The sequence below is a fragment of the Gobius niger genome (genome assembly GCF_951799975.1).
Source record: "Gobius niger genome assembly, chromosome: 3".
Taxonomy (NCBI): domain Eukaryota; kingdom Metazoa; phylum Chordata; class Actinopteri; order Gobiiformes; family Gobiidae; genus Gobius; species Gobius niger.
This window is the reverse complement of record NC_136854.1, coordinates 43,111,478-43,123,482: the sequence shown is the minus strand read 5'-3', so window position 1 is coordinate 43,123,482 and position 12,005 is coordinate 43,111,478. Positions and strand designations below refer to the sequence as shown.

Here is a 12,005-nt window from a genome sequence, read left to right as displayed (position 1 = left end):
GTTTGCCGTTAGCCCCAAGACAAAAGCACCACCGTTCTGAACACAGAGGTTTCCTCCAGTGAAGTCATTACATCTCACGTAATGTTTGAACCTGCTCCAGTCACAGCCTAATCTTTACTCGCTGTCCTTTACCAAATCTTGAGCTGACTCTTCATTTGTGTGGGATCCTGCTCATTGTGAATGTAAAAGACAGAGGAGAGGAAGAACAGCGCCGATGTTCCTGTCCAGGCTGAAATCTGGACAGTAACAACTTCATTGTGCTTTGAAATTGTCAAAGCACAATGAAATAAGACAGCAATAGGTAACAATTTTACCTATGTCTGTTATTAAAGAAGACGAGTTAGGTTTTAAGTTAGGATTAGACTTGGGGATTCGTAGGGGGACGTTGGGAGTCTTGTTTTCCGAGTTGATGATGACGCAGGTGCAACTAGTATGATTTTTAAATCTTTCCTCCTCCTGCGTTGCTCTGTTTCATCTCAACCTCAGATTTCTCCAAAGCCATCTTCAAAGCCTGCATCTCCTGCTGGTGTTTAAGTGTCCGCTCCACCAGCTCCTTGGCCTGAGACACCTGACTCTCCAGTTGAGCGTTGACCATATTTGTGTGGTCCAACTGGTTCGTCAGCTCCTCAGCGTTTACCCTGGCTTCTTCAGACCTTTCCAACGCTGCTTTGAGGCTTTCTTGGAGTTCCGTAATTGTCTTCTCCAGCTGTGCGTTGGACACATTTTTCTGGTCCAACTCTTTGTCCAGCTCTGCATGCCTTTTCTCAGCGTTTTCTCTGGCTTCGTCAGACCTTTCGAGAGCTGCTTTGAGGCTCTCTCTGAGTTCTGTAATTGTCTTCTCCAACTCCGAGTTGACCACATTTTTCTGGTCCAACTCTTTGTCCAGCTCTGCATGCCTTTTCTCAGCGTTTTCCCTGGCTTCGTCAGACCTTTCCAACGCTGCTTTGAGGCTTTCTTGGAGTTCTGTATTGTTTCTCTCCAACTCCGAGTTGACCACATTTTTCTGGTCCAACTCTTTGTCCAGCTCTGCATGCCTTTTCTCAGCGTTTACCCTGGCTTCGTCAGACCTTTCCAACACTGTTTTGAGGCTTTCTTGGAGTTCTGTATTGTTTCTCTCCAACTCCGAGTTGACCACGTTTTTCTGGTCCAACTCTTTGTCCAGCTCTGCATGCCTTTTCTCAGCGTTTTCTCTGGCTTCGTCAGACCTTTCGAACGCTGCTTTGAGGCTCTCTCTGAGTTCCGTAATTGTTTTCTCCAGTTGTGTGTTGGACACATTTTTCTGGTCCAACTCTTTGTCCAGCACTGCATGCCTTTTCTCAGCGTTTACTCTGGCTTCGTCAGACCTTTCGAACGCTGCTTTGAGGCTTTCTTGGAGTTCTATATTGTTTCTCTCCAACTCCGAGTTGGCCACATTTTTCTGGTCCAACTCTTTCTCCAGCTCTGCGTGCCTTTTCTCAGCGTTTTCCCTGGCCTCTTCAGACCTTTCGAACGCTGCTTTGAGGCTCTCTCTGAGTTCCGTAATTGTCTTCTCCTGCTGCGAGTTGACCACATTTTTCTGGTCCAACTCTTTGTACATCTCTGCATGCCTTTTCTCAGCGTTTTCCCTGGCTTCGTCAGACCTTTCGAACGCTGCTTTGAGGCTTTCTTGGAGTTCTGTATTGTTTCTCTCCAACTCCGAGTTGACCACATTTTTCTGGTGCAACTCTTTGTCCAGCTCTGCATGCCTTTTCTCAGCGTTTTCTCTGGCTTCGTCAGACCTTTCGAACGCTGCTTTGAGGCTCTCTCTGAGTTCCATAATTGTTTTCTCCAGTTGTGTGTTGGCCACATTTTTCTGGTCCAACTCTTTGTCCAGCTCTGCATGCCTTTTCTCAGCGTTTTCTCTGACTTCGCCAGACCTTTCGAACGCTGCTTTGAGGCCTTCTTGGAGTTCTGTATTGTTTCTCTCCAACTCCGAGTTGGCCACGTTTTTCTGGTCCAACTCTTTGCCCAGCTCTGCAAGCCTTTTCTCAGCGTTTACCCTGGCTTCGTCAGACCTTTCGAACGCTGCTTTGAGGCTCTCTCTGAGTTCTGTAATTGTCTTCTCCAGCTGCGAGTTGACCACATTTTTCTGGTGCAACTCTTTGTCCAGCTCTGCATGCCTTTTCTCAGCATTTTCTCTGGCCTCTTCAGACCTTTCGAACGCTGCTTTGAGGCTCTCTCTGAGTTCCGTATTGTTTCTCTCCAACTCCGAGTTGGCCACGTTTTTCTGGTCCAACTCTTTCTCCATCGCTGCATGCCTTTTCTCAGCGTTTACCCTGGCTTCGTCAGACCTTTCCAACGCTGCTTTGAGGCTTTCTTGGAGTTCTGTATTGTTTCTCTCCAACTCCGAGTTGACAACGTTTTTCTGGTGCAACTCTTTGCCCAGCTCTGCATGCCTTTTCTCAGCGTTTTCTCTGGCCTCTTCAGACCTTTCGAACGCTGCTTTGAGGCTCTCTCTGAGTTCCGTAATTGTCTTCTCCAGCTGTGCGTTGGACACATTTCTCTGGTCCAACTCTTTGTCCATCTCTATATGCCTTTTCTCAGCGTTTTCTCTGGCTTCGTCAGACCTTTCGAACGCTGCTTTAAGGCTCTCTCTGAGTTCCTGTTGGAGTATTTGTTTTTGCTCCTCTGACTCTTTCCAAGACCTGACAAGATCTCTCTGCACTTCATCGTTCTTTTGCATCTGTTTCCTGAGATCCTCCGCATTCTCCTCTGTGAATTTTATTGCCTCTTCAACTGACTTTTTCACAGCTTGTTCATGTTTTTGTATCATTTGCTCCAGGCTGTTTATAATGAGATCTTTCCCCTCAATATTCAGCTGTAGCTCTTTGCTTTTTTCTGCACTGAACCGGGCCTCCTCCTTGGAAATCTGGAAGGCTTTGTTCAGGGATAGATTCTCTCCTTGAAGTCTCCGGACGGCCTCATTCATGTCGGTGAGCTCTCTGCTCCCCTCTCCCTTCTCAAACATCTCAGTTTGGAGCGATTCGATCTTTTTATGTTGCCCTTCCATGAACTTCGTCACCTCCATCATCACAGACGTCTTGAAGGCTTCGATCAGCGCTTTCTTTTCATGTTGCTGACTCTCAAAGTGTAGCCTCAAGTCAGAGAGCTCCCTTCTCATCGTCTCCACTTGCGTCTTCACTTGCGGAAGGACTTTTTGGGCGGATTCCTTCTGTCGGGTCAATCCGCTGAACGGCCTGACCTCTGCACCAAGCGATCTCCTCCATCGTCTCTCCTCATTGAGAGCTTGTTCTTGCAGAAGGATGAACGTCTCACTGCTTTCATTGGTCCGTCTTAACTCCTTCCTGAGTGCAGCTTTTTGCTCCTGCAGCGTTAGCACTCTCCCCCTCTGTTTTAGGAGATGTTTTTCCTGCTTGTTGACTTGTCTTTGCAGTTGGCAAAGAACTTTCTCCTTTGTGTTGAGAGTCTCTTTCAGCTCTTGCTCTGTTTGGGCGTTGAGAGCGTTCTTGTGGACAGATTCCTTTTCCAGTTTCAATGCACTGACCTCCGTGTTCAGCGCTTTCCCCCTCCGTCTCTCCTGTTCAAGCTCTTGGCTTTGAAACAGGATAAATGCTTCACTGCTTTCATTTGTCCGTCTTAACTCCTTCCTCAGTGCAGACTTTTGCTCCTGCAGCGTTAGCACTCTCCCCCTCTGTTTTAGGAGATACTTTTTCTGCTTGTTGACCTGTCTTTGCAGTTGACGGTTATCCTTGTCCTTGGCTTCCAGCGCTGTGCGGGCATCTCTGAGCTCTTGTGCTTTTTGGTCGTGGAGAAACTTCACATTCTCACTTTCTGCATTTTGGAGAGACAGGGCCCTGTTCTCTTGCTCCTTTGCGTCGGCCTGTGTGTTCAGGTTCTCCCCCTGTAGACCTGCATCTTGAGCACAAAGGCTTTTGACTTTGGCTGCGTTCATAACCGCGGCGTTCGTCAGACACCTGTTTCGCCGGGTGTTCATGCCCAGACTCTTTTGAAAGCGTTGTGTTTGTAGATGGGCTGTGGACAGCTCCATCTCCACAGCTTTCCTCCTTTGTTGCTCTGCCAGGACATCTCTCTGCAAACTCTGAGACGTCTTCATCGCAGAGATCAGTTGGAGCTGAAGCTCTTTCACCAGTATGGCGTTGCGTGACGGTTTCCTTCTGAAAAACCACATTTTTGTAGTGTTTGTAGGGACGTAACTTACCTATTTCTAGCTACGTTCGTTCGGAAATGATCTAAGCAGCTCTCAGCCGAGCAGTGTGTTCAGGAAGTGATGTGTCAGAGCTCGACGGATAGAATGTGTGTCACCACGGAAACGAAGAATTCTGTGGTCACATGACTTTAGAACATGCGATGACAGAATTATAGAACCATCTTTGGAATCGCCCATATATGGTCATGTTCCTGACTCTTTCTCCCATTTCTCCATCATTGCTTTAACATTTAACATTTGAATTATGTTTATTTTCCATTAAATAAAGATACACGACATGGAGAGGAGCAAAGTGCTTCAACAGCCCATAAATACTAACGAGACTAACAATGATGTATGTTCTGCATATGCTAACGTTAGCTTCATGCTTCATATGCTAACGTTAGCTTCATGCTTCATATGCTAACGTTAGCTTCATGCTTCATATATATTTGTGAAATTAATAAAGGTTTATCTTATAGATACAGACGGCATCTCGTCATAGAAGGGGGCGTGGCTTCGCCAAGGGGGAAAATAGAATCTTTTGGGAAACTAAATGTTTCCCTCTTTTTTGCCATTTTCTGGTGGAATATCAACTTATTTATCTCATACAAATAAAGTCAAGTGTAAATCGGGCCCATGTGGATATTTTCTCACAGCAGATTGTTCAGTAGAAGTGAAAAAATGGCAGTTGTAGCAAGCGCTAGCTATCGGCCTTAGCCCGATGCTAACATGTAGCATCATGTTAGCATTCTCCTTTTTTTAAGTATTTATGGGCTGTTGAACGATTTTGTTCCTCTCCATGTCTTTGTATCTTTATTTAGTAGAAAACTATATTCATAATTCAGCGTTTGTTAAAGTAGTTTTTGAATAATTAGAGAAAGTTTAGATTTTTCTCCAAATTGTTTTCCCCCTCAACTGTTTTCAAACATGACCATATATGGGCGATTCCAGAGATGCCGTCTGTATAAGATAAGATAAGAGATAAGATGATACTTTATTGATCTCACAGATGGAGAAATTGCATTCGATGAGAGAGCATCCGGCAGCAGCACCCATTCAGTGCGCACCACTCTTTTTTTTCTTTGGTGAAAGATAGTTGTGTCGCGGCCGCCATCTTCACTGTTTTGGTCACAGGAGGAGCACTGGTTGATGGGAAATCCGTAGACGATGATCACGGCGGTGGAGCTCTTGCGCTTGGCCACGATGTTCTTGGTCACACAGGTGTAGTTGGCTGTGTCGGACAGACGCGCCTGCTTGATGATCAGGTTGTGTCCACGGTGATGTAGAAGTTCCTGTCCTCGGCCGGGTCGATGATCTCGTTGTCCTTCAGCCACTCCACCCGCATGACCTTGGAGGATGGAGAAACTGTAGCTGCCCTCTGTCTCCTCTGATCATCTGAAACGGTGCACCGCCTCCTGGGCTTGTCCCCGTCTCAGAGCGTGGTGTCCTGCGCTGGTCAGCTCCACCTCGTCCTTCCTCTTCCTCCTGCACAGCTCCCTCCACAGTCTATCACCATCTCCTCGTTGGTCCCTTTTGTTGTTTCCTGTAGCTCCTCTTGTGACGCCTCCTCCGTGCTGCAGGTGTGGGGGCTCTTGGTGCCTCTTCACTGTTCAGTGTCTCAGAAGAAGATGTTTGTAGATCTCAAATGGGTTTAGCTGATAAGCTAGCAGTTTGTTTACCTTCAAAAAGCTGCTTTCTTCAGGACCATTTTGGACTCTCAAAGTAAACAAATCCACCAAACCTCCACAAAAACACGGTAAAGACGTACAAACGTATCCAGAAAAACAACGTGGTTCGCTGAAAAAGGCAAACAATTCACTGAAAAAGGCAAACAATTCAGCTCCACCATGAGAGAGGGAGGTCACTTCCTGTTTTCACGTCGCCATGGCGACTAGTTAGCTAGTTAGCTAACGTATGCTAACGTTAGCTTCATGATTCATATGCTAACGTTAGCTTCATGATTCATATGCTTACGTTAGCTTCATGATTCAAATGCTAACGTTAGCTTCATGATTCATATGCTAACGCTAGCTTCATGATTCATATGCTAACGTTAGCTTCATGATTTATATGCTAACGTTAGCTTCATGATTCATATGCTAACGTTAGCTTCATGATTCGAATGCTAACGTTAGCTTCATGATTCATATGCTAACGCTAGCTTCATGATTCAAATGCTAACGTTAGCTTCATGATTCATATGCTAACGTTAGCTTCATGATTTATATGCTAACGTTAGCTTTATGATTTATATGCTAACGTTAGCTTCATGATTCATATGCTAACGTTAGCTTCATGATTCATATGCTAACGTTAGCTTCATGATTTATATGCTAACGTTAGCTTCATGATTCATATGCTAACGCTAGCTTCATGATTCATATGCTAACGTTAGCTTCATGATTTATATGCTAACGTTAGCTTCATGATTTATATGTGAAAAAACATCCATATGGACCCGATTTAGACTTGTCTTATTTGTTGTGTAATAAACAGCTTATAGTCCACCAGAAAACGACTAGAAAGAGTGAAAGATTTTTATCCAAACTTAATGAATACAAGCGTCCATTTAGTTTGGTAAGAAACAAAGAAACATGTCTTTACTGTCAGCTCACCTTTCCTCTCACCTGAGCAGGACAGAGATACAGACGCATCTCTGGAATCGGCCATAATGGTCATGTTTGAAAACAGTTGAGGGGGAAAACTATTTGGAGAAAAATCTAAACTTTCTCTAATAATTCAAAAACTACTTTTTTTCTGGTATTGGCTCTAATATCCGACACCAGTACTGGATCTGTGCATCCCTAATGATCACAGCACCATAACTGCCACTCCCACACCACTACACAGTGTTGTGTATTTGATCCAGCCGCCTCCGTCTGTTCCCCGTCTGTCCGTCACCCGCCTGTCGCGTCTGACCCTGTGTCCTCAGAGACGGCCTGTGGAGACTCACCTCGGGAGGGCGGCCCCTGCAGTCGGCGCACACCGGGGCCGAGCTGTAGCTGTGGAACACCGAGCCCGAGAGGTTGTCGATCAGATCCCCCTCGGCCGAGTCCTTTATGAGCAGAGACACGCTGTCCAGCCACTGGCTCTCCTGGAAACACAGAACGCAGTCTGATCATGAAGGAAGGCTGCTTTAAAACTCTATGGAAAAGGCCTTGTTTTTGCACCAATCTTGAATCGGATTATTTGTCTGAAGTCACGCTGTTATAACAAAGACAGAAAAGCTGGTGCTGTGCCTGAGAATGAGCACAAACATCAAAACAATGCTGGGAATAAACAGAGCTTATATTCTCAGCCCAAACAAACAGCTCTAATATTCTGTTTGAAAGCAATGTTAAAAATCACTTTGGGATGAGAAAACATTAGACCTTTGATCAGGGGGAGGCCAGTTTGCATCACTGCCAAAACACCCAAGGGCCGAACCTCCACTATTTTCTGCAAATGCCAGTGTTTTGTCAGGGCTTTGGGATCCACCGTTACCCTCGGATGACGAGCAGAATCACTGTTTAACTTTATATTTGACCAAGCGGGATGTTCTCACAGGACATTTTTAAAATTGTAACCCGGGGTAGTTGTACCGGTTCCCTACATCTCTCGCTCTTTTACGTCAACTTTAAATACGCAATTTCCTCTTTTATCATGGCGCGCCCCACACACTCCATTCTCCGTGTTCGTGTGGGTGAGGCAACTCCGAGCGGCTACGCAGGTACGCATTAACCTCTTTAAATAGCTGGTTTTAAACTTAAAACGCTGTTGTAGTGACTGGTATGCCTGTCGACTTGTAGGCGCCCCTACCTTTAGCGGGACACTACGCTGGTGCCCGTCATTTGATCCGTTTAAGAGGACACTGGTGAGCATTCATTCATTTGTTTGTATTAGCATGCTAGTGTTAGCTATTAGCCGCCAGCCTTTGTTTTGAGGTTAGTGCTAGATCGTCTGCTCCGGAGGGACAGTCTGCTGCGAAAACGTGAGATATCATGACACAAATTAAGGTTAGGGCCAGGGAAATGGTTAACCTCTAAACTCCCGCCTGAACCGAGAGGATGTTTTTCCTCACGTCATCAGATTTTTTCCCCAACATTTTTTGTTGGGTGTTCAACTCATTTTTATCACATTTTTATCACATTTTTGTCATTTTTTCGTCAATTTTGAATCCATTTTTTTTCACATTTTTGTCATTTTTTTGTCGTTATTTTTTTAAATCAATTTTTGTCCTTTTTTTTGTCACATTTTTGACATTTTTTCATCATTATTTTTGTCATTTTTTTGCCACTTTTTCATCAATTTTTCGTCACTTTTTTGTCACATTTCCATCATTGTTTTCGTCTCAGTTTTGCTGCTATTTTCACAGCTTTTTTCCAGAAGCTTTTGGATTGGGGTAAAGCCAAACTGGAGAAACTGTGCTCGGTTCAGGTGGGAGTTAAGGGGTTAACCTTAAGGATTAGGATCAGGATTATTTGTATTTTTAGACAAACCAACTCATAGATCTATACAAAATCACAGCAGACCGTCCCTCCGGAGCAGACGATCTAGCACTGACCTTGTTTTGAATGGGGCTCCGGACATTTGTTGTTGGTGCGGGCGCCAGCAGCCTCTGTCCTCTGATCATTTTGTCCTACGGTGTTTGTCATATTGATATGTTTATCTAATGCTACGCTGGCAATAATTGTAGGGTGTTGTCCGTGAGTTTACGTTAGCAGAAATAAATTATGCAGTAAACCAGTTATTGGCTTATGGCCACTAACATTTAAACTGATTGGCCTTTGAATATCTAGCTTATTGTGCACAAGTCACATTATTATTTATGGTGCAGTATTAATTGAACCTAATGATATATGAGTACTCTAATGATTATTGATTTGTTTTTTTTTAATTTGTACATGTACTAGACCTGTTTTGTTTGAGGATTAATATGTTTAATCAACATAACTGAAGGTTGGTCCTGTTTATGCAGGCCAGGTTCCTCTCGACTAGATCCGTGGTTCGTCTAATCCAGGGGTGTCCAAACTTTTTTCATGGGGGGCCACATATTGGAGCGTACACGGGGTAAAGGGCCATGGGTCGGTGGTTAGTTCCACGAAACCTTCGACTAGCAGAGGTTTAAATTGTGCCTCATGCCTTTATTTCTGCTTAATACCTTAATGCCAGCTCTGTCTCACAATAAAATGCTAGTTGTTAGGTTAGAATTGTGTAGAATTATTACATATTAAATAAAAAGGACAATCTCTGATGATGTGAAGCGATTCAGCAAGCAGCCCGAGGGCCTTTTGGTCTGAGGGCCACATTTGGCCCACAGGCCGCACTTTGGACACCCCTGATCTAATCCATTGATCCATCCAATCCACGGTGCTCCATACCGCCTATGGACCCAGCTGATGCCGAGCTGAAAGCCCAGGACCGAAACCCTTTCAGAGCGACTGTTCGGTAGGAGGCGCTGTAGCTGCTCAGCCCACACACACGCTCAATCACAGTCCATGAACTTTGAACACTTAAACACACCCACTGAAACACACCTACAACCTCTAAGGTCCTGAACTGAGTCCCTTGAACCGGACAATCGTCCATGGGACTTTTTCCCATTATTTCCTTTTTGTAAATAATGTAAATATTGTACATATTGAATACACACTTCACATCTTGCTGCACCATATGTCCTGTTGTGGTTTACACTCTGTTCCATGTCCCTCTTCAGAGCCGAGCCATAGAACTTCTGGTCCTAGCCTAATATAACAAACCAAACTCACGTTCACTATCCCTTGCTCTTTAAAGGGAGTGTTACAAAATACAAGAATTTTATCTCATATTTGCACAATAATGTTTTTCAAAATCATCGTGGGGGCCAGAGGTTCTGTGCTGGAGGGCCGGATTTGGCCCCTGGGCCTGACGTTGCCGACCCCTGCCTCAGATCACTTGTGCAGACGGAAGAGAGAGACAGGGAACTTTGTGTGGAAAGGCTCAATCATTTCAGAGTTATTACCCAGAAACAAGAACATGACATCGGCATTTTGACACCACAGAATTCTGATTAAGTGGATTATTTGTGAATTTAAAAACAAATACACATTTGAACGGGAAAACAAACCGTCCAAACCAAAGCGAGATCAAGTCCCAGAGGGAAGTTGGAGTAAAGCCAGGCCCGTCACAGTAACCTCATGCTGTGGAGCTGATCTAAACACATCCGTCAAACCGGTCAGTTCATGAAGCAGCTTCACATGAAGGTCAAAGCAAAGGCGCTCAGGAATGCAAGGAAACAAAGAGGAAACACACCTGTTTTACACCTGCAGGGCCCAAATCTGTAATGTAAATGAAAGAATGGTGCACACAGAGAATCCTGTTTTGTCTCGTGATCTGTGTCCTCCTGAACCCCTGAGAGAACGCTTTCCCCTCTTTGCTGACGCCGCCGTTTCTCCTCTTTGTTGTTTTACTCGGGTCTCGAGGGCGGCGGGAGCTTTGAATGTGACCCGCTTGTTTCATACGTAAACCCGTGTGTTTGTGCGTTTGTGTAGGTGGATGGTCTCAGCGAAAACCCGCCTCTGAGCGATGAAAAGAAACACGTTTTAATTACAAACCGCAGCGAGGTCAGGTCGGGACATGCTGTTTTTGTTAAGGAGGCTCGTTAGCAAAGACGCGACGGAAAGTAACAAAGGAAAACTCTGCGGTTTGTCTTGGTGCAACGAAAAGGGACAGAAATGAAGACGAGAAACATTTCCATACACTACCTGAGTTAAAATACCGTAAATTCTCTAATACTGGCCTGTATTCCATTAGGCCGGGTCTCTCGCAAATTAAAGCCGGTCTCTAAAACAGGCCGAGGCTTTTATTAGAAACTATAGCAGTAGAAATATTCCCCATGTTATGAATTTGTCTCATACTGGTGTAAATGAAAACTCACGTGCAGGAAGTAACAAACTGAACCCGGGCCGAGGGGGACGCTGCGGAGGAGCTGATCCCAGCGTAACTTTGACACAGATTTAGCCACTTTTCAAACCTCCTGTGACTATTTGTGGAAACAGGGCAAAACAAAGCATTTTAATAAAGTCTCCATCGCGTCTTCAAAGCACGTCCAGCTGCTCCGTGTGCAGGTCAGTCCCACGCCTCAAAATAACTCCTCCCATCAGCGCGAGCGTCTCGTCTTCTCTCGGGTCAGTCTCATGATCGATCACAAACACAAACGCTCCGTCTAAACTCGCCTTTTACACGAGATAACGACAAATAATCCGGTCCGCGGTAAAAACGAAACAGAAACCTGCAGTGACACTGATGTCAAAGCTCCGCTAACAGCAACGAAACACTTCCTGTTGTCCCGACAAAATAAAAGGCGTCAATGTTCCAGCCGCTGGGAGAGGGTTTGAAATGTTAATTAATAAATGAACCTAATATTTTAGGAGCAAATGGAACAAATCTCGTTTTTCTTCGTTTTCCTGGTCGTCCGTTTTGCTCAAATAGAAATAAAGGCCTGTCTCTAATTGTGGCCTGGTTCCAATAAAGGCCTGGTCCTCGATGTCCTTGAGTAAATAAAGGCCCCGGCCGATATTAGAGCATTTACGGTAAGCAGTTTCGATAATAATACTACCGTAATATGTGGACTACTGAGCGCTAAGAAATCAAACATGCTACAAAGGCCACGCTTGTTTGTTGAAGCACCATCAGGATTGAAAATACAGGACTTTTCCGTCAAATACTGTACAGCTGGGTTTCCGCTTCCTGAATACTCCACAGTGAGCCGCCATATTGTGTGTCAATCGACAGAATACTTATGTCTACTCTGGGCATACTGTAGTTCAGGGGGAGGCAAGTTCTCTCGGTTTCATCG

The 12,005-nt window shown here is 44.9% G+C and overlaps 1 protein-coding gene across 1 annotated transcript in view; it reads right to left on the bottom strand.

The window, feature by feature from the left end:
* The window catches only part of LOC306961110 (voltage-dependent T-type calcium channel subunit alpha-1I-like), a gene marked incomplete at its 3' end in the record, with an annotated part of 413,594 nt that overhangs the window by 43,807 nt on the left and 357,782 nt on the right, over positions 1–12,005 (bottom strand). Inside the window, exon 32 of the mRNA XM_079553726.1 lies at positions 7,143–7,283. Within this exon, the coding sequence (XP_079409852.1) occupies positions 7,143–7,283 (141 nt within the window). The remainder of the gene's footprint in view (positions 1–7,142; positions 7,284–12,005) is intronic.